Below are 25,572 nucleotides of genomic sequence, written 5' to 3' on the forward strand. Positions count from 1 at the left end.
TGCCAAGCGCACTTGGTGATTTTTGTCCCACGTTGAGACATTAAAGGTCTGCGGGTTGATATCTGAGGATTTAGTACCAAACATTTAAATAGAATTCAGCCTAATACGAATCCATGCCAATCTGAAGTTTGATGAGCGGGAGAGCAAACAAAAAAATGTGAGAGGCTGGGAAAAATGACGTTGCGTATCTAAAGTATTAAGAGGATTCAGAGTGTCATCCTTCTTCTATTATCACCTTCTGGTATCTGCCATAAATCTAAATCCCCTTAATATTCCTAAAATCTAAAATAATTGAGAGTACGCTTTTCTGTAATGATCGCGCATTTCAAATCAAGATACTTAAAATGATCATATCTCTCTCTTGGGTAAACCAAGAGCTCATTTGAAGAATATATATGCACTAGCCGTTACCCGCGGCGTCGCTCGCGTGTAATAAGAACTTCCATCTAATAAAGGCCCGTCCACACTGAGCTATTTCGCGTCGCTTTGCGTTGCTTTGCTCGGTTTTGCGTAGGTAACGCTATCCACATTGGCAGCGAAAACATTTATCTTCGCGTTGCGCGTCCAACGCAAAGGAACGCGAGGGAATAGACTAGTAGCGAAAAGTTTCGCGACGCTTTTAGCAAGCGCCTAGTGACAACCAATCAGAGGAAAGAAAACGAGACAGGAAAGCCAACCTGTTGACTTGTTTATACATTGAAAATGTCGAGCTTTCAGGAGACTTCGGAATTTGAAGAAAATTTAATTATGTTGGTAAAAGATAGTCCAATTTTATGGGATAAAACGTTAAATGAGTATAAAAATAACAAGAAGAAAGAAGTTGTCTGGATAGAAATAGCCAAGAAATTGAGAAATACCCCAGGTAAGTTAAACCAAGGCTTAAGTTGTTCACTGACGATTTTCGTACTGAGTAGCATATGCTTTTTGTGACAATTTTATATAGTTGAAGATGTTCGTTTAAAATGGAAAGCTATTAGAGATAAGTATGTGAGGGAGAAGAAAACTGAGGAGAAACTGAAGAGAAGCGGTGCTGGTGGAAGTTGCCGCAGACCATGGGTGTTTATGGGTCTTCTTTCCTTTCTAGCCGACACGATTTCCTCTCGAAAGTAGGGCGATATTTTTTTAAAATTACATAACAATATTCAATGTTTATGTTTCGAAAAATTTATTTATTATAGAACTGTATCAAATATGGAGCGGGAGTCTGATATTGAGGCCAGAGAAATTCTGGAGCGTTTAGCGAGTGGAGAACCACATAGCCCTGTAAACGCTGTTGAAGACCAAACGTCTGCAAATACAGACGATGCTTTGACCGGTGAGACGTCATCAAGGAAAACCCCTTTAGAGGAAGAGGATGTGCCCTCTGAATCAAGCAATGGAAAGCCCAGTTCTTCTGCCGGAGACTCAAACAGCCGAGCTTCATTGCCTACTCCTCCGAGCAGCCGAGCTTCATTGCCTACTCCTCCAAACAAAAAGTTGACAAAGAGGAAAATAAATGACCCAATTGAGGAAAAATTAGTGGAGATCATTGCGTTGAACTCATCAAATAATGAAATAGACCCTGACAAACATTTTTTATTGAGTTTATTGCCATTTTTTAATGATATGTCCAAAAAACAAAAACTGGAAATGCGCATGAAAATTATGAACTTGTTCTTGGAAGATGACAATGAGTCAAACAATTAATAAAGATGTATGAATGATTAAGCATAGTTTTCTTGCCAGGGTACAGCCCCCATGTTTGAAAAATAGCCTGCCCACGTATTTCGCAGCGCCAATACTTGTTGTGCACTACGGTTTGATCCTTGCCGTGCAATTGGAATTAATCCAGTTCCTTCAGACGCATTTCCCTCTGGTCCAATTGTGTCCACCACATTAACATCATTGTGTGGAAATGTAGTACGATCATTCATTTCTGAATCTTTTGACATCATAAAGTTGTGTAATACCACCACAGCTTGAACGATAGTTGTGGCGTTTTCAGCATTTACATTGAGTGGTTGTCGTAAACACCTCCATCTGGAAACCATTATACCAAAGGCATTCTCAATACAACGACGTGCTCTACTTAGTCGATAATTAAAAATCCTTTTAGCAACTGATAGATATTGTCCAGTAAATGGTTTTCTGATGTTTTCTTTAAGAGGGAAAGCGTCATCAGCAACAAAGCAGTGGGGCATTGGGTTTGGGTGACCTCTGATTAGTTTCGGTGGAGGGCAGTAATCACAATTGTCCAGAGACTGTCCTAAGCTGCACGCTGCAAAGACTCCTCCATCACTAATCCTACCAAAATTTCTAATGTCCACGAATGTAAATTTGTATGTGGCATCACAAGCGGCCATTAAAACAATGCTATGGTGTTTCTTATAATTGAAAAAAGTAGACCCCGAATTTGGCGGTGCAATCAATTGAACGTGTTTGCCATCAATGGCACCGACACAATTTGGAAAATCCCACATTGTGTCAAAATCCCTTGCTATTTCCAGCATTCTTTTCTTGGTTAAGGCCTTGAGGTGCAGTGGACAGAGAACTTTCCAAATAGCTTGGCACGTTTCTGGGATGATTTCTGCCACCGTTGATTTCCCAACTCTGTAGGCAAGGGATATTGAACGATATGTATCGCCAGTTGCCAGAAACCTTGAAATTAAAATAATATTTTGATTAAAGACATTATGATTTTGAATATTGGTACTCACCTTAATGTCAAACTCAACCGCTCAGCTGCTGATATAGGCTCTCTGAAATTTGATGGGCACTTTTGAAGAAGAGGTGTGACCAATGACAGTAAAAAGTCGAATTGCATTGGAGATAGGCGCATGTATTCCAGGAATAGATGATCATGTTTCATTTCATATGCCAAGCGCATTTTTGGGATCAAATTATGAAAATCTCCATCCACAAACCTATCCCTGAAAACATCTCGAACCCAAATACTTCGTTTCTGTTTCCTACGTCGTCTTCTAATTAAAATTAATGCTGCACTAGCCAGTTTTACCAACCTAGTTGCGTTATCATCCGCCATGTTTGGGATGACGTCACAAGCCCGCTTTTTCTCGCGTTGCATTCAGTCTGAACAGCGAAGCAAATTGTTCGCGTTGCGCTGATTCGTGGCGCGCGTGGAGGAAGCGACGCAAAGTTGCGCGTGCCAAAGCGAAGCTCAGTCTGGACGGGCCTTAAAATGATATAAAGAATGTTTAGATTTTACTGATGACTAATATTTTTGTAGCACCCTAGGAGCGAAGGCACTCGGCACAGTCCGTCAGCCCGTCGGGATATTTTTTATTACTTTTCACGCGGACATTATTACATAAAGGGTTTTTAAATTTTAGGCCACCATTTAAAAAGATGGCAACAAATCGAACCCGAAAGACCATTCAGCCCGTCTATAGGTTAAAGGAAATCACTGTACTAAATATTTGTGAAATCGGTTGAAACGCGCGGACTTTATTGCATAGAGAATATTTTCTCACATTTCTGGGCGCCATTTTAAAAGATGGCGAAAAATCGAACCCGAAAGACCATTCAGCCCGTCTTAAGGTTAAAGCAAACCAGTGTACTAAATATTTGTGAAATCGGTTGAAACGCGCGTACTTTATTGCATAGAGAATATTTTTTTACATTTCTGGGCGCCATTTTTTAAGATGGCGGCAGATTGGAAAAACCTTTCTTAGTACGCGCCTACTACTTATGAGTAACGTTCCTGCAAATTTTCAGCCTTCTAGGGCAAGCGGTTTGGGCTGGGCGTTGATTATCATTCAGTCTGTCAGTCAGTCAGTCAGTCAGGACTTTGATTTATATAGATATAGATAGATAGTAATGGTTTCAGTAAAAATACTAAAATCTGAAGGAATAAAAATATGCCAAGAAGGGATTTATATAAGAAGGCATATAATAGCGTCAAGTGAGGGCGTGATGGTCGACAATCCCCTCTTCATGAGTGGGGGTGGAATCGGAGGCGGGACTTTAATATTTTATCTTACTTTATGTTTTCCACCATTTATCTCTTTTACCTTTTCGTTAAGCCTTGGTTTGGTTTTTGGAACTCACGAAATCATAAATACAGGACACTTCATTCGATTTAGTAATAATTTTAGAATGAACGATTTTCACGTAGAGACGCATAGTCAAAATCTCTCAAGATAGGTTCAAAATCTTTAACTAACCTCTTAATGCCAATTAAAAACAACCGTCTTACCGTTTCAGCAACGGCGGCAGCCTCCATTTTCTGTTTTCTTTGCTCGAGGTTTGTTTTTTCTCAAGTCGGAATACGTCATTCTCGACTGTATGACCCATCCCCAAGGGATCCAACAGGAAAGCGCAGAGCAATGACGGGCATGAAAGGTGTGGGGCTTTCTTGTCCACTGACACTGGCGTAAGAGTATTAGCGTAAAATCTCGCGACTTATGCCTTCTTATATAAATCCCTTCTTGAATATACTCATTTTGCTGTAATGAGGCCCATTTCTACAATTTGAAAGATGACGATTTGTCTCTTCCGGGTAAACAAAGAGTGCATTTGTTCAATATATATGCATAGTAATGGCACGCAAACGGACCTCTTAGTGAGATTAAACATTTTATGTAAGTTCGCTTCGTGAAGCCTGGAATAAATCGTTAATCTCCTCTTCGTCATAGGTCAGATCGCGCAACAAAACGAGTAGCAGCGTTCGTTTTCATAGAATCACAGTCAGCGTGCAGTCCGAATTTTAAAGAAACCAACTTGGTGAAAATTAACCTTTACTGTTCATTTTCAAGGTTTGTTACTTTTGTTTTGCAATAAGCCTCTTATCTGCAAAGGGTAAAACTCTGACTTCCATCTCACTTTTTGGCACTTTGGGTCCTGAGAGCGCGCAGAGACGGCTAAGGGTCAACCTTCTTGTAAAACTCGATACTGAGCGGTTGACTACCACCTTCCTTACATCGAAGGGGCTTACTGGATGAGATATTCAGGGGAGGGGGTATTGAAATCAATTCTAGCACCAGGATTCGATTACGTGTTATTTTTTTTTTATTTGTCGAGAAGTGTTTGAGGTTCGAACACTCGCGGTAGCTAAGTAGAATTCTGCGGACATCCGTGCTGAAATTGTGGAATTTTTTTAGTGAATTTTAGCGAGTGACAGTAAAGGGTTAGTAACCATCTTTATGAGAGCGCCAGATAAATAAGGGACAACTCAGTCTTACGTGTCATGAAACCTTTTGAACAAAACGAGCGGGTGGACAGGAAATTTTGAAATGTCTCTTTTCAATTATTAACGAGCTCGCAAATAATGAAATTGTTTAAGAAAATTATGTCCATTTGAATGGTAGAATTAGCTTTGTAAAGAAAACTGATACAATTACTGTTGGAATTGGATTATTGGAATTTAATTTTTAAGTCCCGAGCTAACTTTTCGTCTGTCAAGTGTTCAACAGTCATGCACTACGTCACACCATTAAAAATCATATCGATTAGATGATTTTTTGATGGGCAAGCGCCGAGCATTATGACGTCAAAACCGGAAACGCGAAAAAGCGTACAGTTGGGAAAAACTTACATCATCAAAGAGGGTTACTGAACGTACCCAATGAGAGGAATATGGAATTGCTTTAACTTTGGAGCAAAAGTTTTGTCATTCAGTGTGTGCCCTTTACATACCCGTAAACATATAATTGAACTTTTGTGAATTGTAATAATTTGGGAAACCAAAACAAACCTCTCTGAGTCGATACGCAATTAAGAAGTTTTTTAAATAATTAAATAATTATGCAATTAAGAAGTTTTTTAAATAATTAAATAATTATAATTGATATTAATTATATTAATCGGCATTAATTTACCCTAATTCTAGTTAAATGGTTTAAGGAACTTCATTCCTAAAATCATTTTAAAGGAAAAGTTCAGGGTACTTAACATTAGACCTTAAATTAACGGCCTCGTTTAGAAGATATCGAAATGATTGATAAAAAAATTTTAATTTTTCCTAATTACGATTAAAATCCAATTAATTGACCCAAAAATTGAAGAGAGCAGCCGCGCCATTTTTCAAAGTCACGTGATAAACTCGCACACACGCCGTTATTGGCCAATTGGCTAGCGAATAGGAAAGTTAGATTTCTCTACTGCAGACGACGATATTTATTGATATATTCAAGGTTGACTTTCAGCATAGCCCACTCGACCACGCGCATCACGACGTAAGCTGCTCGCGCTATAGAAGCCCGTTCTATCGGCCAAAAATGCAACTTTTGGGTTCTTGGCGGGAAATTCGAAGTCAGCGAAAATTAACATTAAGTTCTATGGGAGGAGGTAGGTTTTTTGGCCAGATCCTCTGTCCTATTGATCGAAATGACCTGAAATTTTAATTAGACTTGTCTTTTGACGTGTTTTATTATTCTAAAAGGGATTCAAGCTTCTATAGTGGATAGATTTAAAAAAAAATTCTTTTCATACCCAAAATGATGGGTTCAGTGCTAAGACTGAATATATCTTCAGATCTAGTGGTCCAAATGCCCTGAAATTTTAATGAGGGGTATGTTACAATCTATTATATTATATTAAAAAGGATTCAAGCTTTAATACTGGATAATTATTTTAATAAAAATTTAGTTCCAATGTCATAATTTTAAACTAAGTACTTAATGCACTATATCTTTGGATCTAATGGCCCAAATGTCCCGAAAATTTAATTAGAGGTATGATACAATCGATTATATTTAAAAAAAATTAATATCCCATGTCACAATTGTAAATTAAGTACTTACAACCTTTTTCCGCGATATAAAAACCAGCCCCATTCTACTTGTCCAAAATTTGCCTTTTGGGGATTAATAGATTATAAATCATAGACCTCTTGAACCAATTTTCCATGATTTGTAAACATGCAGTGGGGCAGATGTCTCGAAAACACTTGGCGATTTTTAATTGTTATCCTTACTCGTTGGGCGGGGCATTTAAAAGATTAATCGATTAAAATATATAGTATATCGTCAAAATAAGAAAAGTTGACAAATGCTAAAACAAAGCTTCAAAACTAAGATCAAGCACCACACAAGAAGCTTCAGAATGTCATTGAACAAGCAGAGGATCGCTGCGAGGAAGCTTTTTCTTCTTGGACCTCCCTGACAATTAATTATAATTTAAAACTATCTCTCCTCTAAATCTTTGTTTTTTACCAACTGCAACTGGTATTATGATACTTTTCACCAACCCTTTTCAGTTAGTTAGGGTAGAATTTGAAGTCTGTAGCGCATTTTCCTGTTTTTTTTTAAAGAAAACTCTTGAGCAGACGACGCGTAAAAGATAAAGTCAAAAAAGATTGGTGGTATTCGAACTTTCCTCCGTTTAGAGCAGCCAATCTTACTTCAAAGCAATTACAGCACTAAAAGTAGTTTTCTGGTAGGGAAATTGTGGTCCCACAGGGAAAGTTAAAGAGCTGGGTAGAGGATTTACTTTTTTTTGCAGTCTGGCATCACTGACTCTGTAGTTTTTGGTCGCCGGTTTTTCGATTAACAAGAATCCGAGTAAACAACCTTCAATTGCAATAAAAATGCCTCTTAAAAAATTAGTCGGAGTGAAAAATCAATTCGCCCAATGTGGTCTTACATTGAAAGAGGTTTCTTTCAAGTGCACTCAAGTGAAAAGTGAAGATATAGGTCTGTTATCTACTAAGCCTTGTACACACCCTATCGTATTTGGGCCTAGCCCCAATGAAACGCATAGAGAAAATGAAAAAGTGACTGCTTTACTAAAGAATACGCAGAGTCAGACTGACATAACCTGTTCTGACAGAAGCGTGTTAAACCTAAGTGTGAAAAATTCCATATTTCTAGTGATAATGTCACATTAGAATCCAGTCAGCTCTTTTTGAACATCAGTGGTTAATTTAGTGACTTCGAGAAACCTAGCGACAGTTTTAAACGAAAATTGGTTCCCTGTAATGAAGGTGATAATCATTGAATTCCAATTATGGATATGAAAAATTGAATTCCAATTATGGGTAAGAAGAATTGAATTCCAATTATGGGATAGCTTATAGGAAAAAAGCTTTTAAATTTCCCCTATAAGCCCTACTTCAAAGGTAGGCGAGTGGAGTTATCCCCGCTCATCTGAGCGCCATCCATTCAAAATATTCGAACTTTAGGTCGGTTTTCCTCCACCTTAAAGAATCATCCCAAACTTAATATTTTTAATACTAAATTAAACTATGAGAAATATCTTGCGAAATTTTGATGCTTTTAGAAGTTGTGTAGCTATAAAATTCAGTTTCATTTCGACCTTCCAAGAGCATCTTTTGAGAGTTAACAAAGTTATGCTTAAATTTATTCCTCCCATTGATGTCTTATCGGTTCGAATTGGACCGAAAAGTAAGACACCCAATGCGCGAACTAAGAGGAATATGATTAAAATTAACGATAAGTTTCGAGTTCTCTATGGACCTCTCTAGAGAGGCCTTAACGATTTAGCGTGATCCGTAAAAACAGTTAAATAGTTTTAGGTCCTTTAATAGAACCTAGGGACCCGACCCCGACTTAATGGCCGTAGTTTGACGATTGATCACGAAATAGCTTCAATTTTTGTGCATATTCTCGTTTTATGAGGCTAGAGACAAATCAGCTTCAGTATGGACAAAAGCTAGCAATTATTAATGCTATTATTGAGGTACAACGAGAGAATAGTGTTTAATTGTCTACCACAACTTTCTATAACGTTTGAATAAATACTTTTTAGTTTTAATGCCCGCTGGTGCTTATCAAAAATGAAAATGGTTCCACTTCTAATCAGGTTAATGAGTCGGTAGATAGTTCTCCTTTCGATAGACTCAGAGAGGAAACATTTTGGTTTAGGAAAACAAGGCAGTTTGAAATGTTTTGCTTTCCTCTACTAAGTAATGTTTTGGAAATCCGTCAAGGACTCTTGTGTTTTAAACTGATCGTTACAAAGGCTTAATTTTCATTGAAAATTTCATAAATCAAAATCTTAGATGTACGAAATTGTTCCCACATTAAAGCAAAGTTGTGATGTCGCATTTTTTATTTATTTAGCTGTGTTTCGAAGACTTGCCCATCTGTAATTGTATATGGTAACATGTTCAAAAACCAAATCCATATAAGATATAGCAAACTAGTATACAATATATGTTCAACAAATTGTTTGAAACGTATGAACATAGTTTTGTTAAGAAGGCTTTAAGAATGTTTCAATGCGAATAGGGCGAGACGCCACGGCCAGGATGTGATTATTAAGTTTGCAGTATGATTTGATTAATATGAGAGTTAATATTCGTGGGCAGATGAGGTAGGGGTGAAGCCTTCACCGGCTGACACAAGAAAGTCTGCATCTATAGGGTAGGACGTCCCACCCGGGACGCACTGAACCCAAAATGCGTCGGTCTTACATGTTATATTTGTCAAATTAAATTCAAGTCAGATAATTTTGAAAATAAAATTTAACATTTAAAGCTTAATTATTCATAAGCTATGTTTTTAGGGGATTTAAACTAGAATTTTTAACTTAAATCTGAGATGGTTTGGAATTTTTTAAGCCCGCTTAGTTTTTCTACTCTGATAATAAATTTTCCTAATAATATTGGGGCTCAAAAAAAACCTGACCTGACCTAAAGCTTTGTCCACTTTGAACTCGTGCTCGCGTGTTCGCGCCTTCGTCTATTCGCATCTTCGCAACAGATCTCGAAAAACATTTGCACTTCTGTTCTGATACACGGAAAAATTTTGTTTTTTCTATTCTGAGAGCCAATAAAGTTAGAGCAATCATTGCGCCATCTGCCCTTCTCCATCGACGTTGTCCAAAGAGAAAAACGAAACTAATCGCCCCAGCCTTCCTCTCGCCTGTGATTGGTGCTTTTCTCGCGAAGGCGCGAAATTCTTGGCCTAGTCGCGAGAAATTTGTTTCTTCGCGAGGTGAGGACGCAAATTAGAGAAAACCAAATGTGGACAGTAGCGCGATCTTACAAACAAGCAAAGCGAGGGTGCGAACTCGCAAAATGTGTCAGTCTGGACAGGCCTTAATACAAATGGGGTTCAAATCGCAAGGATTATAGAGTTCAAACATTAACGAAACCAACTTTGTTGGTGGTGCAACAAATGAGCATAGAATAACGTTTTGTTATTTAAGGGAGTAACATACGTCCCTTTTGAGAAAAAAAGACTCAAAAATAAATCATCCTTCTTTGATCTCTTTAGTGATTATCGTTTAAAATATCAATTTATGAGATTCATTTGTTATTAGATACTCAAACTGTAACGTCCAAAATAGTTTGGATAATAATTCCAGTCTTTGATAATCTAACTTTATAATGTTCCGACTTCTTAAAACGTTTATTTAGTGTCCCGAAGCTTTAAGCAATTGTCTAATAGACCATATAAATAATGTTTGTTTCTCTTCCACTCTTTCCATTTCCAAATTCAGTGTGTCTGTCATAGATTACTGCCATCCGGTTGTTATCGAGACATCTTTAATGTACATACAGTAGATTAAGTCTTCGTCATGGATCCTAGAACTTCAATGAAAGTCTTAGTGTTAATGGTAAGTACTCTGTACAAGATTATGCAATTTATGTAGATTCAGTAGTGTTTAAAGAAAAGCTTGGTTATTTTTCCATTGTCTGCGTCATTATATGTTCATCCGTACTCAAAAATTATCCACAGAATTTGCAAGTTAAATTTATTGTTAAAATTTACAGTGATGTGTATTCTGTCTTCAAAGGGTGAAAGAAATGGAATAAAATAATATTTAGTCCATTAGGCTCATTAAAGAACAAAACAAGTGAAGTAAAAAAATATACGCATAAGGTAGATGTGGTTGGGGGTGGGAAGGGCGTGCCCTTTCCGTATGAAAATGAATCTCTCATTTTAGCTAACTTACCCGTATTCCCCATTCCCACTCGCTAACCCCAAAAAACCATTCGAAACGTCCTTTCGTCAAATAAAACATAAACTTAAAGGTTACCGCAATCTAACCGGGAGAATACTTTGACCATGACTGTAATGTTTTTAACCTTTTCTCTCTCTATTTTCGCTCTTTAATTAATAACACTCTTTACTTTTGTCAATTAACTTTATTCGGCTTAAAACATTACTCTCTCTCTCCCAAGATCGAGTCCAAGACTGTCGTTCGCCTGATCCCGATTCCCCCTCCCTCTTTTGTTTACAGGAATCGGTTCAGTTCAGTTCTACATTATTATATCCGGTGCCAGATCCCAGAATCCCACAATGACAATCTTAATTCTTTCCCAATACTACCAAGAGTCGATTACGTAACCACACCTAACAAAAATCTTCAGTTCTAAGTTAACGTTTTATTTCAAACGTCCACGATAACGACCGAGCTACAGATATTTTCGATTTCTATAACGTCATCAGAATTAAAGGGCCTTTTTAACCTTGCGGTTCTCAAAATGTTTAAAATTTTCAAATTACGAAATGTACCTTATGAAGCAAAATGTTTCACAAATCCAAAGTTTTAAGGCTAATAAAACTTAATTACAATAATAAAAATAAAATTTTCGGCAAATGAAACGCGGCGAACAAAGGAGAGTAAATAATTTTCCAAATAATTCATGTTTTATATTCATGTTTTTAAAGCTGTAAGTTTCAGTCTGTTACTTCAGTCAATTAAGTTTGTGCTTTTAAGCCATATTTTTCTTAGCTTTGGATACAATGAAAGTTTGTATTAATATATAACCATTAAAAAATTGTTTTAAAAAAGGCGCTCATTTTGAGTATAATTAATTTATATACAAATACGTTCGTAATATTGATAGCTTGTTTCTACTTAGAGGGTAATCTCCGGAGCTACTGAATCGATTTTTAAAATTCGTTTCATTAATTAAAACCTTCATTTTCTCTGAATATATATATTTTTCATAAAAAACATGTTTTTAATGAGAAATCTATATATTTGTAAAACAAAGTTGGACAAATAGCACTGATGGTCTTCTTTTTCGGCGTTCACTCACCTAATCTTTGGATATACGTGAAAATAATAAAATCATTTTCCCGGATAATATGGTACTTTCCCGTAGGACCGAATTCCCATTCGACCGAACCAAGAAATAGACAAGTTTTATTAAAAATAGTCAGTTGGCGGGTTTCATTTCAATTTTTTTCCTTTTTAATGGAAAAGGTGCATCAACTTGGTAGGGTATTGGACATGGTATTAAACTAAGGTGTGAAAGGTTCCTGTTTCGAATCTACGAGGGGTTATGGTAATATATAAAATTTATTCGATTTATTACTTATAATGTCATTTACAGTCGGTCATTTCATTAGAAAAATTGTTTGAAATTACAATGAAGGAGAAAAATTACGAAGTCAAAAAATGGTCTTGTAATAAGCACTGAAATTTTTAAATATTTTTATTTTCATTGGGTTCCTAGCATAATAAACGCGGGCCTTTTGCATAAAAATATATATCTAAATATATATATATATAAGATACTTGAGTAATAATCATCTGCTTTTTCCAAAATATTGCTTGTTTTATAGGTCAGGTCAGGTAAGGTTTGGTTTAGTTAGGCTAGGTTGGGTTAGTTTTGGGTTTGGTGTCTTATATACATATAAACTTATATTTAACAAGTTGAGAAACCAAAGTAAACCTGTCCGAGTCAAGACGAAATTATGAGGTTTTTCTTATATAATTAAATAAATATAATTGATATTAATTAATTTAATCGTTATTAATATACCTTAATTCTAGTTAAATCGTTTTAAAAAGCTTTGTTCCTAAAATCATTTGGCTATTGCTGACGTTTGAATTCAAGCGTATGCCTCTTTAACAATTTCTGGAAATTTAGGGTATAGAAGGCGATTGATTAAGAGTAAGTGATGAGAAAACCCGCAATTACGTAAATTTTTGGTGGGTGGCCTGCAATTAGGAAGCTAGACGCTTCTCGTAACCCGAGCCGATCGCCGCGTACTTCTCAATCCAAACGATGGGAGTAGAAGCCCAAAATTGCTTTCTGGTGACAGACACACAAGGAGACACATCAAGTGAATAACCTCTCCGTGACGTCCTCGTCAATCAGAGAGGTAACAACTGCGATCGCGGTGACGTATACGCGCGCACAGACACACACAGACAGACAGACAGATACGTCCAGTGTAATACCTCTCCATGACGTCATCGTCACTCGGAGAGGTAAAAATCTTAATATGTATAAAACAAGTAGTGTGACTTCGAAAATAAACCTGAAAATAATGATTTTAAATAAGATTGTCTAGCCCATAATTAAGCCACATCGTTCACGTACTCTCGCTATACCTACTTCAATAAATTTTCTTTCTCATTTCTTATATTAAAGTAACGAGTTAGAAAAAAGGATTTTGTACTAAGTTAACATATACCAAATTAACATACCCTCGCGGCCCCCAAAAATAAGGAATGACACGTTTTGCTACCATTAATAAATATTAAACTTAATAGAGAACTTAATCTGGTCATTGCAATATTTAATATAAACATAATTCAATCTTGTGGACTCTCGATACTAATACATTTATCATTAATAATAAAACAATACTCAAGTTTCCCTCAGGACGATTGTTCATGGGTGATCACCCTCGTTGTACATTTGGTTTTTATCGGCCGCGTCTTTGTTTCGAATTCGCGAACACACACACGACACTCTATTTTAGTCTTTTTGTCAAGTTCATGGTTATAGCCTAGGTACGAAGTACCTATTCACGAAGAGCGCTCGTTCTCCACTCCTTCTTTTTTCCCCCTCTCTTCAAGGCCCGCGGGGCAAGACTGGGGTTTTGCCCGTGACGTCGGTTCTATCCAAGTTGTTAAGATTAAGAACTTTTCCATAGCCGAGGGATCGGCCATAGGCGCGATTGTCGAGGGGTCGGACATAAGCCAGCCGTTACAATTCCCCCCGACTTAATGTTGAGCGCCCTCGCTCAACCAGAAGGAAAAAGGCCAGCATGAAGTCCAAAAAGTTGCACAACAGGGAGGGGCACGAAACAAAATCGAGTCACAAGAATAAAATAAAACACAATAGGGGCATGAGGTGAGAGCCACAAGAAAGCACATAACAACCAAAAAAAATTATGTTAACGACCGTCAAGGTGAGAACCACAAGATTATGGCATGAGGTAACGAGAAATAACAAGAGGAACCAGAAGGGTTCAGTAAAGTAAAACAAAGTAATCAAAACAAAATCATCAAGTGAAACACAAAAAATTTCATGAATGAGAAATAAAAAAAATCATATTCACTAAGCGAAGCAAGGCAAATGACCATAATTAATCAAAAAAAATGAAATTAAGTTAAACATTAAAGGTACACTAAAATTAAATGTACCCTAACCTTAAATTGGCACAAACATTAAGGTAAAGAAGTAAATATTACACTACCATTAAGGTAAGCAATCAAATAATACACTAACATTAAGGTAAACAATTAAATTTTACACTAACATTAAATTTACACTAAATATCAAGGGATATCAAAATATTCACAAACATGAAGGCTAGCTAGACCGGTCATGGTTTACACTAAAATAACAATCAACTAAACAAATTAATAAAGTTAAGAACGTAGACACGAAGGTTCGTCCAGTGAGAGACCCTCTCCCAGAGGAAAAATGAGACACTATGGTCAGGCGAGAGACCCTCTCTCAAAGAAAATTAATATTTGACCCTACCAGTTTGTTGGTCGCGAGGCCGAAGGCTACGCTTTCGAGGGGCAATTTGTTCATTATGACCATCATCAGATGAGGCTTCACTACAAATGCTTAAGGACCGCACGGGTCCACTAACATTGGAATTGTTCACAACAGTTGGAGAGTTGTTCACTATAGGAGCAATCTTAGGGTCTGTATCGACCGATTGTTCCCCTGAATTGTCGGCATTACGCTCGACGAAAGGTTTTAGGTCACGGATATGGAATGTACCTTAAAAACACGGTCTGATTTCACACCCTTAAGCCTATAAGTCAATGGGGACAGTTTTTGAGCAATTACATATGGCCCATCACTGCGCGGGGCCAGTTTTTGAGAAAAGTCGGCGCAGGCTTTAGATAAGAAGTGAGTGCGTTTTAATACCATTTGTCCGACCTCAAATTCATCGTCACGGTGACGTGAATTATAATATGGTGCCTGCCGGCTTTGTTGCGCTTCAATATTTTCTAGAGCTTGCGCTTGGGCGTCATCGACAACCTTTTTGATTGAAAGAGCGTGTAAGCTAATCTTAGCGAGATCTAGTGCGTCGTCAGGATTTACGGGGGTGCCTACATCGGCTGGGGAACGAAGCTCACGACCAAAATTAAGTTATGCTGGGGTGAAGCCCGTTGACTCGTGAGCTGAGGTTCTAAGAGCCATAGCATATTGGTGGATGCCCACATCCCAATCCCTGTGGTTGTCGCCGACATACGTAGCACTCATAGTGGACAACGTGCGATTTATTCTCTCGGTTTGATTTGACTGAGGAGAATAAAACGACGTGAACCGATTGCGTACACCCAATAGATTTAAGGTATCCGTCATTATCTTGGATGCAAAATTGACGACCATTATCGCTCACAGTTGTGACAGGGAGGCCAAACCTAGTGAAAACTTGGTCAACGAGTATGTTAACAATGGCCTTGGTGGTCGCACGGCGTAAAGGAAATATTTCCACCCACTTCGTCATCATATCGGTGAGGACTAATAGCTGTGTAAACCCGCGCCTGCTCGGGGTATAAGGACCTTTAAGGTCAATTGACACTACGGTCCATGCGTCAGTTATAGCGGCGGACTTCATGAGTCCGGCCGGAAGTCGCTGCACAGGTTTGTGCTTCTGACAAGCCTCGCATGAGGCGACGTATTCCTTAACATCGCGGGTCATCCCGTCCCAAATATAGCGTTCACGCATGCGCCGTAGGGTTTTTAAATTACCTAAATGACCGGCAGCACGGATATCATGGTTCAGTTGAAGAACTACCTTTTGCAATGCGCTGGGTACCCAAATTTTGAAATTAGGGGTTAGCGGGGCTAGAGGACTAGGGAGGCGATGTAGAACACCGTCTATTAATTGACACTTAGGAAGCAGAGCTTCATCGGCTTTTGAGATAGGTGGCAGTGGCGTGTTTTCGGAGAAATATTTAACGATAGGGCCTAGGCGTATATCCTTGACCCTTTCGTTTATAATAATCTCAGTTGAAAACTCTAAAGGCTCGTTTGGTAACGCCATTGCGACGGCCGAAATGCCGTGAGCTTCGGGGGTGGACTCTTCGTCCGCGGTCGAAGGTAGGCGCGAAAGAGCATCGGCTACCACATTTTTGTCATCTGGCACGTGATGTACTGTGAAATCGAAGGCCTGAATTTGGGCATACCACCTTGCATACTTTCCAGTTGGATCAGGGGTCTTTAGCAACCAAATCAAAGCCGAGTGATTAGTAAACAAATCAAAATGTGAACGCCTTCTAAATAAGGACGAAACTTGTTTAAGGCGTAGACGGCAGCCATGGCTTCACGTTCGGTTGTACAGTATTTCTTTTCCGTATCGGATAAGCAGTGACTAACATACTGAATCACGTGACGTTTCCCGTTTTGTTTTTGTGACAACACGGCGCCCAGGCCAGTACTGGATGCGTCACATTCTATTAAAAATGGTAGATTGAAATCTGGTGCGGCCAGTATAGGGGCGGAAACTTAGGCTGTTTTGAGAGTGTCAAAGGCTGAATCGTGACTTTCGGACCAAGTCCAAGGGGTATCTTTATGTAACAGTGCGGTTAATGGAGATATTATAGACGCGAAACCCTTAATAAAGCGCATGTAGTGTCCGGCCATTTTAAGGAAGGACCGGAGGGCTTTAACTGTTTTAGGTGCTGTTAGGTCACTGATCGCTTTAGTTTTGGAAGGATCTACTTTAATGCCATCTCTACCAACAATATGACCTAAGATTTTGGTTTCTGGGATGCAGAATTTGGTCTTACTCGCTTTGACAGTTAAGCCTGAATCCAGTAGGATTTGAAAAACTTTCTCCAAAGTACGCAGGTGTTGTTCGAATGATCTTGAAATGACAATCAAGTCATCGAGGTAGGAGCTAACGCCTTCGCTAGATAATGAGCCGAATAACCTGTCGATCATGCGCTGAAAAGTACTGGGCGCATTACACAGACCGAACATTAACACTTTCGGGCGGTATAACCCTCGATGAGTTACAAAGGCAGCTTTGTCTTGACTCTCTGGGTTCAAGGGGACCTGCCAATGTCCCGCTTTTAAATCTAAAGTTGTGATTATTTCGGGTTTGTGTATAGATTCAAGAATATCGTCTATACGTGGGAGGGGGTAAGAATCTTTTACGGTAACCTCGTTTAACGCCCTATAATCCTGGCAAAGCCTATAAGATGGTTCTTCTCGGGTTTCTAACAGTAATAACTCCTCCTCGCTTTTGTCAGATTTCTTAGAAACTAAAATAGAGGGGGCACCCCATGGGTTATTGCAGGGCTCGATGAGATCTTGTTCGAGCATTTCCGATACGATTTGGTCAATTTTATCTCTCTTCCATGGAGAGTAACGATAAGGGGCGCGACTTTTTGGGGTTCCATCACCCGTTTCAATATAATGAAAAGCCGTGTTTGTCCGTCCAGGTACCGTGGTAAAAATATTTTTATATTTGAACACCAACTGTTCGAGTCTACCTTTTTCCTCGGAAGAGACTTGAGCGACGGACAGTGCTTTCTTTAAGTCTTCCTCGTCTATTTCGACGTGGTATAAAGTAGGCTCTATTGGTACCTGTATGAACTCGTGAGCGCTACCTAAGAAATTGTATATTTGGTCGGGTTTATCACTCCACCAAAAACGCATGGTTTTATAGTTCACCACCATCCCACACCCATGAATAATATCCATACCCAGAACCACTGGATAAACTAAATTTTTGACATAAAATACTTGATTGGATTTCTCTCTTCCCGGTATTGAAAAGACTGCCATAGCGGAACCAGTAGATGTGACACGAGCTTTGTTAGCTAATTTAATTCCAAAATGATGATTATGCCTGGTATTGGAAATTGTTTGAAGTTTATCCCTAATACTATCATCAATTAACGTAACATTAGAACCAGGATCAACTAGGCCAGTGCAGTTCACATTTCCGACAGAGAGAGAAATCCAAGCGAGAGGAGTAAGTTCGTGACTCTCTCCCGACACGTTATTTACTTTTGGGCTTACTTTCGCTTTCCGGAGGGGTTGCCCACGACATTCCCGCCGGTTTTTGCGTTTCCCTGAGCTCGACGTTGGAGACAGTTTGGCTTTATGTGGCCAAGTTCACCGCACCCATGGCATGTAGGCTGGTAAGATGCAGCCTCTGGATTTAATAATTGGCCTGAATTCGTCGCGAGCTGGGAGGGCTGATACTGAGACCTAGGTAGGACTACGACTGGTTTCGGGCAATGAAATTGATAATGGCCCCGCTGACCGCAATTCATGCATATGACGTCAGGCTTTTTGGGACGTGAAACCGAGGATTCCGATTCCTCATGAGACGCGGAAAAGCGAGATTGCGAGGCGTGAGCCACTTTAACTGCGTCAGCTATTAATTCCCGCGCCCGGCTATAGGTCGCAGTAGCCAGTTGTTTCTTTATTTGTTTATCTAAATTACGTCTAATAAGACGCACTAGCTCGCGATCAGAAAGAGGTTCTGATAATTTTCGCATCAGCGCTAAAACAGCTTCGCCATAAACGGCGGGATTTTCCCCAGGCTTATGGGAACGTTGATCTATTTGCTCAAAAATGTGATCATCATCTGTATCTTGCTGAAATTCAGCCTTGAGGGCCTGAGAAAAATCCGAAAAGCTTAAAAATGGACCCTGTAGGTCAAACCATTCTAAGGCCGAGCCAGCTAACATGTTAGGGACCCATCTCTTTACAAATACGTCCTCGGGACAGTCTCTACTGACTAAAATTTGTCGGGCCTTGGTCAGAAAATCTTTTATACCAATACCGGTGCTAGATCCAGAAAAATGAGGTAAAGAAACCGAAGGGATCCATGAACTTGGGAGTCCCTGTGGGGCATTATTTTGGTTTCCCCCCTTCGTGGCATGTGAAATACCACTAAATCCAGAACTAGGTGGGACTTGGTTTATTACCGATGGCACTAGAGAAGGAATGGCTTGATTAGGTGGTAATACAAGCGAATTCGGAGGAGTGGTAACCAATGCTAACGGAACCTGTGGTATAGGTGGCGTTGATAGCAAACCGGAAACGGGAACGCTTTGGTTTAAATTAACACCAGAACCTACAGCTTGGGTGACAGGTACTTGACTAAACTGAGCAGGCTGACTTAATGGTACCGCAGCTTGGCCAGCTTGTTGCATAGCAGCTATTTGGTTTGCGATAATGGACATTTGTTGCATCATAGCTTGCATCTGCACCTGCATTAAGTGTAGTTGATTGTTGTTAGCTGAAGCAACCGCAGGGGCATTCATAGAACTTAAAGGCGGTGTAGTTACCATTCCAGGGGTTTGTAAATTAATATTAGGTGGCGCCACTGAAGTTAAAGCGCTAGTAAAACTCATAGTTGTGGACGTTGAAGCCACTACCGAGGTAACCAAGGGGGAAATATTTCCTACACCAGGTTGGGTCATTGTCCCTGCACCTGCACTCAAAGATCCCGTACTTAGCGGGGGGTTTCTAGGGGAACTCGATGTACTAGCCGAATTGGCGGAGCCAGAGGGGCTGTAAGTTGCCATCGCAGAAAGAGTATTGAGGCCTAAAGGAGTGGAGATAGTGGCCATGCCACGTTTGGGTAGTTTCGAGCGTTTTGGCCGTACAATGACACTTCTTTTCACCGTAGTGGGGAGGCGTGGTTGATTGTTCGACCTGCGCCTTTCAATCCGCTCTTCCCTTTCAAAATTTTTCAAGGCCAAATAGCATTTATCGCAACTCACTTCACGGCTAAATTGGGTATAGCAAGTAGAGTGGGTGGGCTTAAAAGGCATAGGTTTACAGTACTAATAATGTAAACGAAAATCCAAAAAATTCCACAAAACCAAAAAACTTAGTGGTATGAAAAACAAATCTGGTTTCAATAAATTTAAATTTTGACCCACAAAATTTTGGAGCATAAATACCACTATGGGCATATAAATTAAATATTAAAGAATAAATAAAATTAAAAAAAATAAGCTCAACGGTTAAATTAATTCTACCTCCGTACCCTTACCCAAAGGGAATACGTAATTTCCAACAATTCTAGGTGGAACAATATAACCGAGAGCGAACTAAATTATTATCTAGTCATAAAAACTTATGGTTAAGTTTGTAACCGTCAACATACTTCGTAAGGACCAAATGGCCACAATGAACAAAGGGTTAGTAGTGGGGAATAGTTATTCACATAATTCTACCAGAAGAAAATAGGGGAAGTGGGTAGCTTGGGCAACTTCGCGAGGCGTCCCGTTTACGGATTTTTCGCGCCATTTCCCTCCCCGTGGGGGTGAAGAGAGATAGGATTTTTACGCGCATTAACACACGAGTGACGTGATTCTGTGGACAGTACGGTCCTACGCCTTCCAACTGACTAGAGGCGTCTACTAGAGGCAGTGAGGCACTCAGGCAGAATGGCAGAGGCTGGAATCGAGTGGTAAGTACTAAATTCATAACTTATTTAAAATATGTCTTTATTTTTAAAAACAATGACATTTCTAAGTTGCAGGGATAAAATTAACTTGTCCGAAGTTTTAAACTGTGATAGGGAAGAGTTCAAAGTAATAAAGTTGTATCCAAGTTGTTGTAGGTTGATTTTTAACATTGGGATTGGTTTGGGTAGATCTTACTTTTCCTTTCAACACAGCCTGAGTTTTCTTATCGGTAGTTTCCTTGTACGTTAAATCACACTGCGTACTCTTAACGACATTCATTTTATTAAATAAGCGAATTTTCGTCCTTAATTAAACCAATATCCGCATTAACCCGTTGCCTGACGTAACCCTAACTCAAACTGAAGCACAGCAGAAATATAAGCAGACTACACAAGTTAGTTCCACAGTTCGCTACATGGTGGCGTTCGCAATGAAATCTGGTACTATTTTATGCTTCGCGCCGATTGGCCAGATTCAAATTTTAAGGGTGGTAGGGGAATCGACCATTGTAAGTGAGAATCACTGGACGACTTGTATGGCTCAAGGCTACGGCTACCCACTTCCCCTATTTTCTTCTGATTCTACTAATTAATTTCTGTGAGAGAGTCGACAAGATCCCGGACGGACCCCCAAAATGACACGTTTTGCTACCATTAATAAATATTAAACTTAATAGAGAACTTAATCTGGTCATTGCAATATTTAATATAAACATAATTCAATCTTGTGGACTCTCGATACTAATACATTTATCATTAATAATAAAACAATACTCAAGTTTCCCTCAGGACGATTGTTCATGGGTGATCACCCTCGTTGTACATTTGGTTTTTATCGGCCGCGTCTTTGTTTCGAATTCGCGAACACACACACGACACTCTATTTTAGTCTTTTTGTCAAGTTCATGGTTATAGCCTAGGTACGAAGTACCTATTCACGAAGAGCGCTCGTTCTCCACTCCTTCTTTTTTCCCCCTCTCTTCAAGGCCCGCGGGGCAAGCCTGGGGTTTTGCCCGTGACGTCGGTTCTATCCAAGTTGTTAAGATTAAGAACTTTTCCATAGCCGAGGGATCGGCCATAGGCGCGAATGTCGAGGGGTCGGACATAAGCCAGCCGTTACAGGAATCATGCTGGAAAACCTTTTTACCCACATCCTATCATGTACATGTACATCTACGATGAGGGTCTTAGATTCACCTGCCCTGTTGTTGTTGGCGGAGTGAAAGACTTCCGCCTTTGGGAGAATACAATTTTTCGATCATCATTGAAGGGATAGTGAATTGGAGAGGATTGTGTTGAGGTGATATTTTTTGGTTCGTGTATTTTAAAGTGAAAGGGATTAAAATAGAAAGGTTAAGCATAACATTTAATTTTACTAGTAAGGTTAAGCATGTTGAATTATGTTTAAAGTTTTCTCGATGTATTTAATGCGAGAGAGAGAGGATTATTGTATTGCCTTAAAATAAATGGGAGGTTTCTTACTCCCTTTAAAATTTCTGTCACCCGTCGACTAGGGCTGCGTTCAGTAACACTTATCAGGAAAAACATGGATGTTTGAGAAAATGAAATCGGTGTTGTTTTGACGTCATGATGACGTTGCAGTTGTTGAACGGCACAATTTTTTGTAATCGATGCTTTTCTTAATGGCGACGATATTATGATAACGTTACGGCAGAGGCTTAAATAATAAATCCGAACTATTTACGAACATATTGTAATTCAATTTATCATTTAAATCAAAATTCTGTCAGAATCCATTTTTCTACCGCAATAATATATTGCTTTTTAGTATTATTAGCTCTAAGGAAAATATTTTTCAATTCTTCGTTATGTTACATTGGTGGAGATTGGGATGTAGTTCCCCCCATTTTTCTGTCGCGGCGCAAAATGACAAAATTTTCGTCATGAATCCGATGCTAATAAAAGAAACCTCCTCTCACAGCTGATTTTTTCTGATGGGCATCCGATGAGCATCATGACGTCACGCCCAAAGACGCGAAAAACCGTTCTTTAACACATCGATGTCATCTTTTATTCATCGATGTTTTTGATGCCAGTTACTGAACGCAGCTAATGTGAATTTCATGCTTTCAATCCCGCTCCCCTATTTCGACATTCAAAGAAATCGAGGGGAATTTTAAAAGCAAAAGGGAGTTTATACTGACGTTATTTTTAGAGTGGTCTTAAGACGGTGTTTAGTACGATCCCAGAAGTTCCGTCAAAGAGGAGATAAAGACTGAGAAAGAATCAGTATAGGCAGCCGGGATCCATGCGTGGTGAAAATGGGTGTAAATCTACGGTACACCGTGGCGCCTGAGCGCAGCTTTCTCGCACAGTTCACGTAGGGGATGACCGATATAAGGCGAGGAGGTCAATCCTCCCTTGCGCAAGGGATGCGCGTCCTAAAACTAAACGTACCGAAAATTGTTTATACTACCCCCCCCCCCCTATTTTCCCATTTTCGGCGGATTCTATAAAGCGCGTTTCTATCTCCCTCTCTCTCTCCTCTTTGGTTACGCGTATTTCTCCAAAACTCGTGACAAGTTTTAAAAGCAAAATAAACTATATACTAACTTGTGTCCCTGGGATATTACAATTAAAATAAAAATAAATTTATTGAAGTAAGGATTACGGGTAATAATTTTGTAGGGTAGGGCATCGAGGGTCTATTCACTCAGATTTTCTGTACGGGTAATAATTTCAGCACAGTTAGAGATAGCGCATAGTGGGGCTTAGAGAGCTGCAGAGAACAAAATATCTGTGTCCGATCCGTTTCAATTCCGTGGCCAAAAGAAATTTTTCTCGTTTTTCCGTTCCGTTTCCAAAACTCCTTCATTAGCTATTCCGTTTCCGTTCCGTTTCCACAAATCCTTCGTTAGATCTTCCGTTTCCGTCCGTTTCCACAAAATCGTTCATTAGCTTTTCCGTTTCCGATCCGTTTCCACAAAATCGTTCATTAGCTTTTCCGTTTCCGATCCGTTTCCACAAAATCGTTCATTAGCTTTTCTGTTTCCGATCCGTTTCCATAAAATCGTTCATTAGCTTTTCCGTTTCCGTTCCGTTTCCACAAAATCGTTCATTAGCTTTTCCGTTTCCGTTCCGTTTCCACAACTCCTTCATTAGCTCTTCCGTTTCCGTTCTGTTTCCGTTTTAATCCGGCGGAACGGAACGGACTCCGCGGAAATCGGAAAAAATTCCTTTCGGTGCAGCTCAGAGAACAAAAGATCTATGTCCTATCCTATTCAATTCCTTAACCGTGGATGAAAAATGCGCGTGAGGATATTTCTTTTCACGCTATAGGATAGGCAACTCCCTATCTCGAACGACAGCTTATTCTGTACATACGCTGTTACAAGATAGGTTGTCAGCACGCGCATTGCTAGGTCTCTATGTAACCTAGCTTTGTGCTCAGGCCTTAGATTCAAATACTTGCAGCAGGCTGTAGGCAATTTCACGCATCTGAAACTAAAGCCTTGAGGTCCTTACACTCGAGCTAAAAAAACTCGCGGATACATTAAATCCTGAAGTTTTTCGTCTCGTGACATCACGTACAAAGTTAAGTTACATAGAGACCTAGCTTTGCGCGTGCTAAAAACCGATGCTGTAATAGAGTGTATGAATAAGCTGTAGTTCGAGATAGGGAGTTGCCTATCCTGTAGAGTGAAAACTCCTCAGGGGTATTCTTTATCCATGCCGTAACCATAACACATTTTTTTCCTGGTTTCGTTACTTTTCCATAAAATCGCTTATTAGCTCTTCCGTTTCCGTTCCGTTTCCACAATTCCTTCATTACCTCTTCCTTTCCGTTCCGTTTCCACAAAATCGTTCGTAAGCTTTTTCGTTTCCGTTCCGTTTCCACAAAATCGTTCATTAGCTTTTCCGTTTCCGTTCCGTTTCTACAACTCCTTCATTAGCATTTCCGATTCCGATCCGTTTCCGTTATATAGATCTTTCTTCCTTCCGATTCCGTTTTAAACCGGCGGAACGGAACGAACTCCGCGGAAAACGGAAAAAATTCCGTTCCGTGCAGCTCTCTAGTGGGGCTAATCACTCAGATGTTCTCTATGTATTTTAAGGGTTAGACATATGGTACGGGTAATTGTTTTAGCACAGTAAAGGTCTGATCATGATGAGGCTACTCAACCAGGTTTTCAGTTGTCGCTCTATTACAATTAAAACAGAAGTAAGGATTGCGTATAATCATATTAGCATAGGTAAAGGTAGCTCATCGAGGGGCTTTTAAACAAATTTTGTTTACGCCTGTTAAGAACGGTACGATGTGGATACAATAATGAGCCCACCCCTTGGCCATCTTGTTTTAAATATGGCGAGATAACGGTGTGCAAATACCCACCTAGTTCTAAAGAGACCCACATATTATAAAGCTTGCATAATTCATTAGAAAAATTTTAACGGCAGTGACATATTATTATGTAGCAAAAAGTGTTGCATATTGAGGTAAAATAAGTGGGAAGATAGAATTTGACTCGGCTGAGAGAAGTAAAATTTTGGTTTCTCGTTTTTTTTCCTAGATTGACTTCAACTTTATTATGAAAACACACGATCTCAGCAGTTCATCCATTATCCATGAATTTCTTTTGTATCCGACAGGCCGGTAAATTTTTCCAGCGTTTTCCAAAACAATGCTACCATAAGAGATAAATTAATAGGTTTTTTAGGGTTAACATAACGTACTTTCCGATTTTCAATAAACAAGACTTAGTGGCAAGTATTGTTTTTCTACATGACACACGGAAAATTACAATATAGCTACTTTATTTACCTTCGGAATAGTATATTAACTTTACGTTTTTTTTAAGTACGGCGATTTAGACTCTACACCTTGGATTCATTCAAACTACCATAATCTTCCGACAACGGCGAACAGAACTCTCACTCACCCATTTGAGCTCTACGAACGAAACTTTCTATCATATTGTCGCGAAGATGAATACCAAATATCATTGACTGGACTCGTTGAAATCTTTCATCCTCTGGTATGTCACTTCGC

General features: G+C 39.3%; 1 protein-coding gene across 1 annotated transcript; it reads left to right on the plus strand.

Annotated features, from left to right (window-relative positions):
• Window positions 1–702: 702 nt before the first annotated feature.
• On the plus strand, window positions 703–1,686 carry LOC149630090 (uncharacterized). The gene is made up of 3 exons (XM_089851283.1): window positions 703–862; window positions 944–1,106; window positions 1,179–1,686. The coding sequence occupies exons 1-3, from the start codon at window positions 703–705 to the stop codon at window positions 1,684–1,686; spliced, it is 831 nt and encodes a 276-aa protein (XP_089707409.1).
• The last annotated feature ends 23,886 nt before the right edge of the window (window positions 1,687–25,572 follow it).

Source organism: Phalangium opilio, unplaced genomic scaffold (assembly GCF_054372755.1).
Source record: "Phalangium opilio isolate 3A_F unplaced genomic scaffold, DU_Popi_V2 ptg000103l_1, whole genome shotgun sequence".
In the NCBI taxonomy this organism is placed as follows: domain Eukaryota; kingdom Metazoa; phylum Arthropoda; class Arachnida; order Opiliones; family Phalangiidae; genus Phalangium; species Phalangium opilio.

Coding starts and splice junctions, on each gene's coding strand:
- LOC149630090 (XM_089851283.1), top strand. CDS start 703: ATGTCGAGCTTTCAGGAGACTTCGGAATTTGAAGAAAATTTAATTATG. Junction 863..943: donor GAAATTGAGAAATACCCCAG/GTAAGTTAAACC, acceptor AATTTTATATAG/TTGAAGATGTTCGTTTAAAA. Junction 1,107..1,178: donor GACACGATTTCCTCTCGAAA/GTAGGGCGATAT, acceptor TATTTATTATAG/AACTGTATCAAATATGGAGC.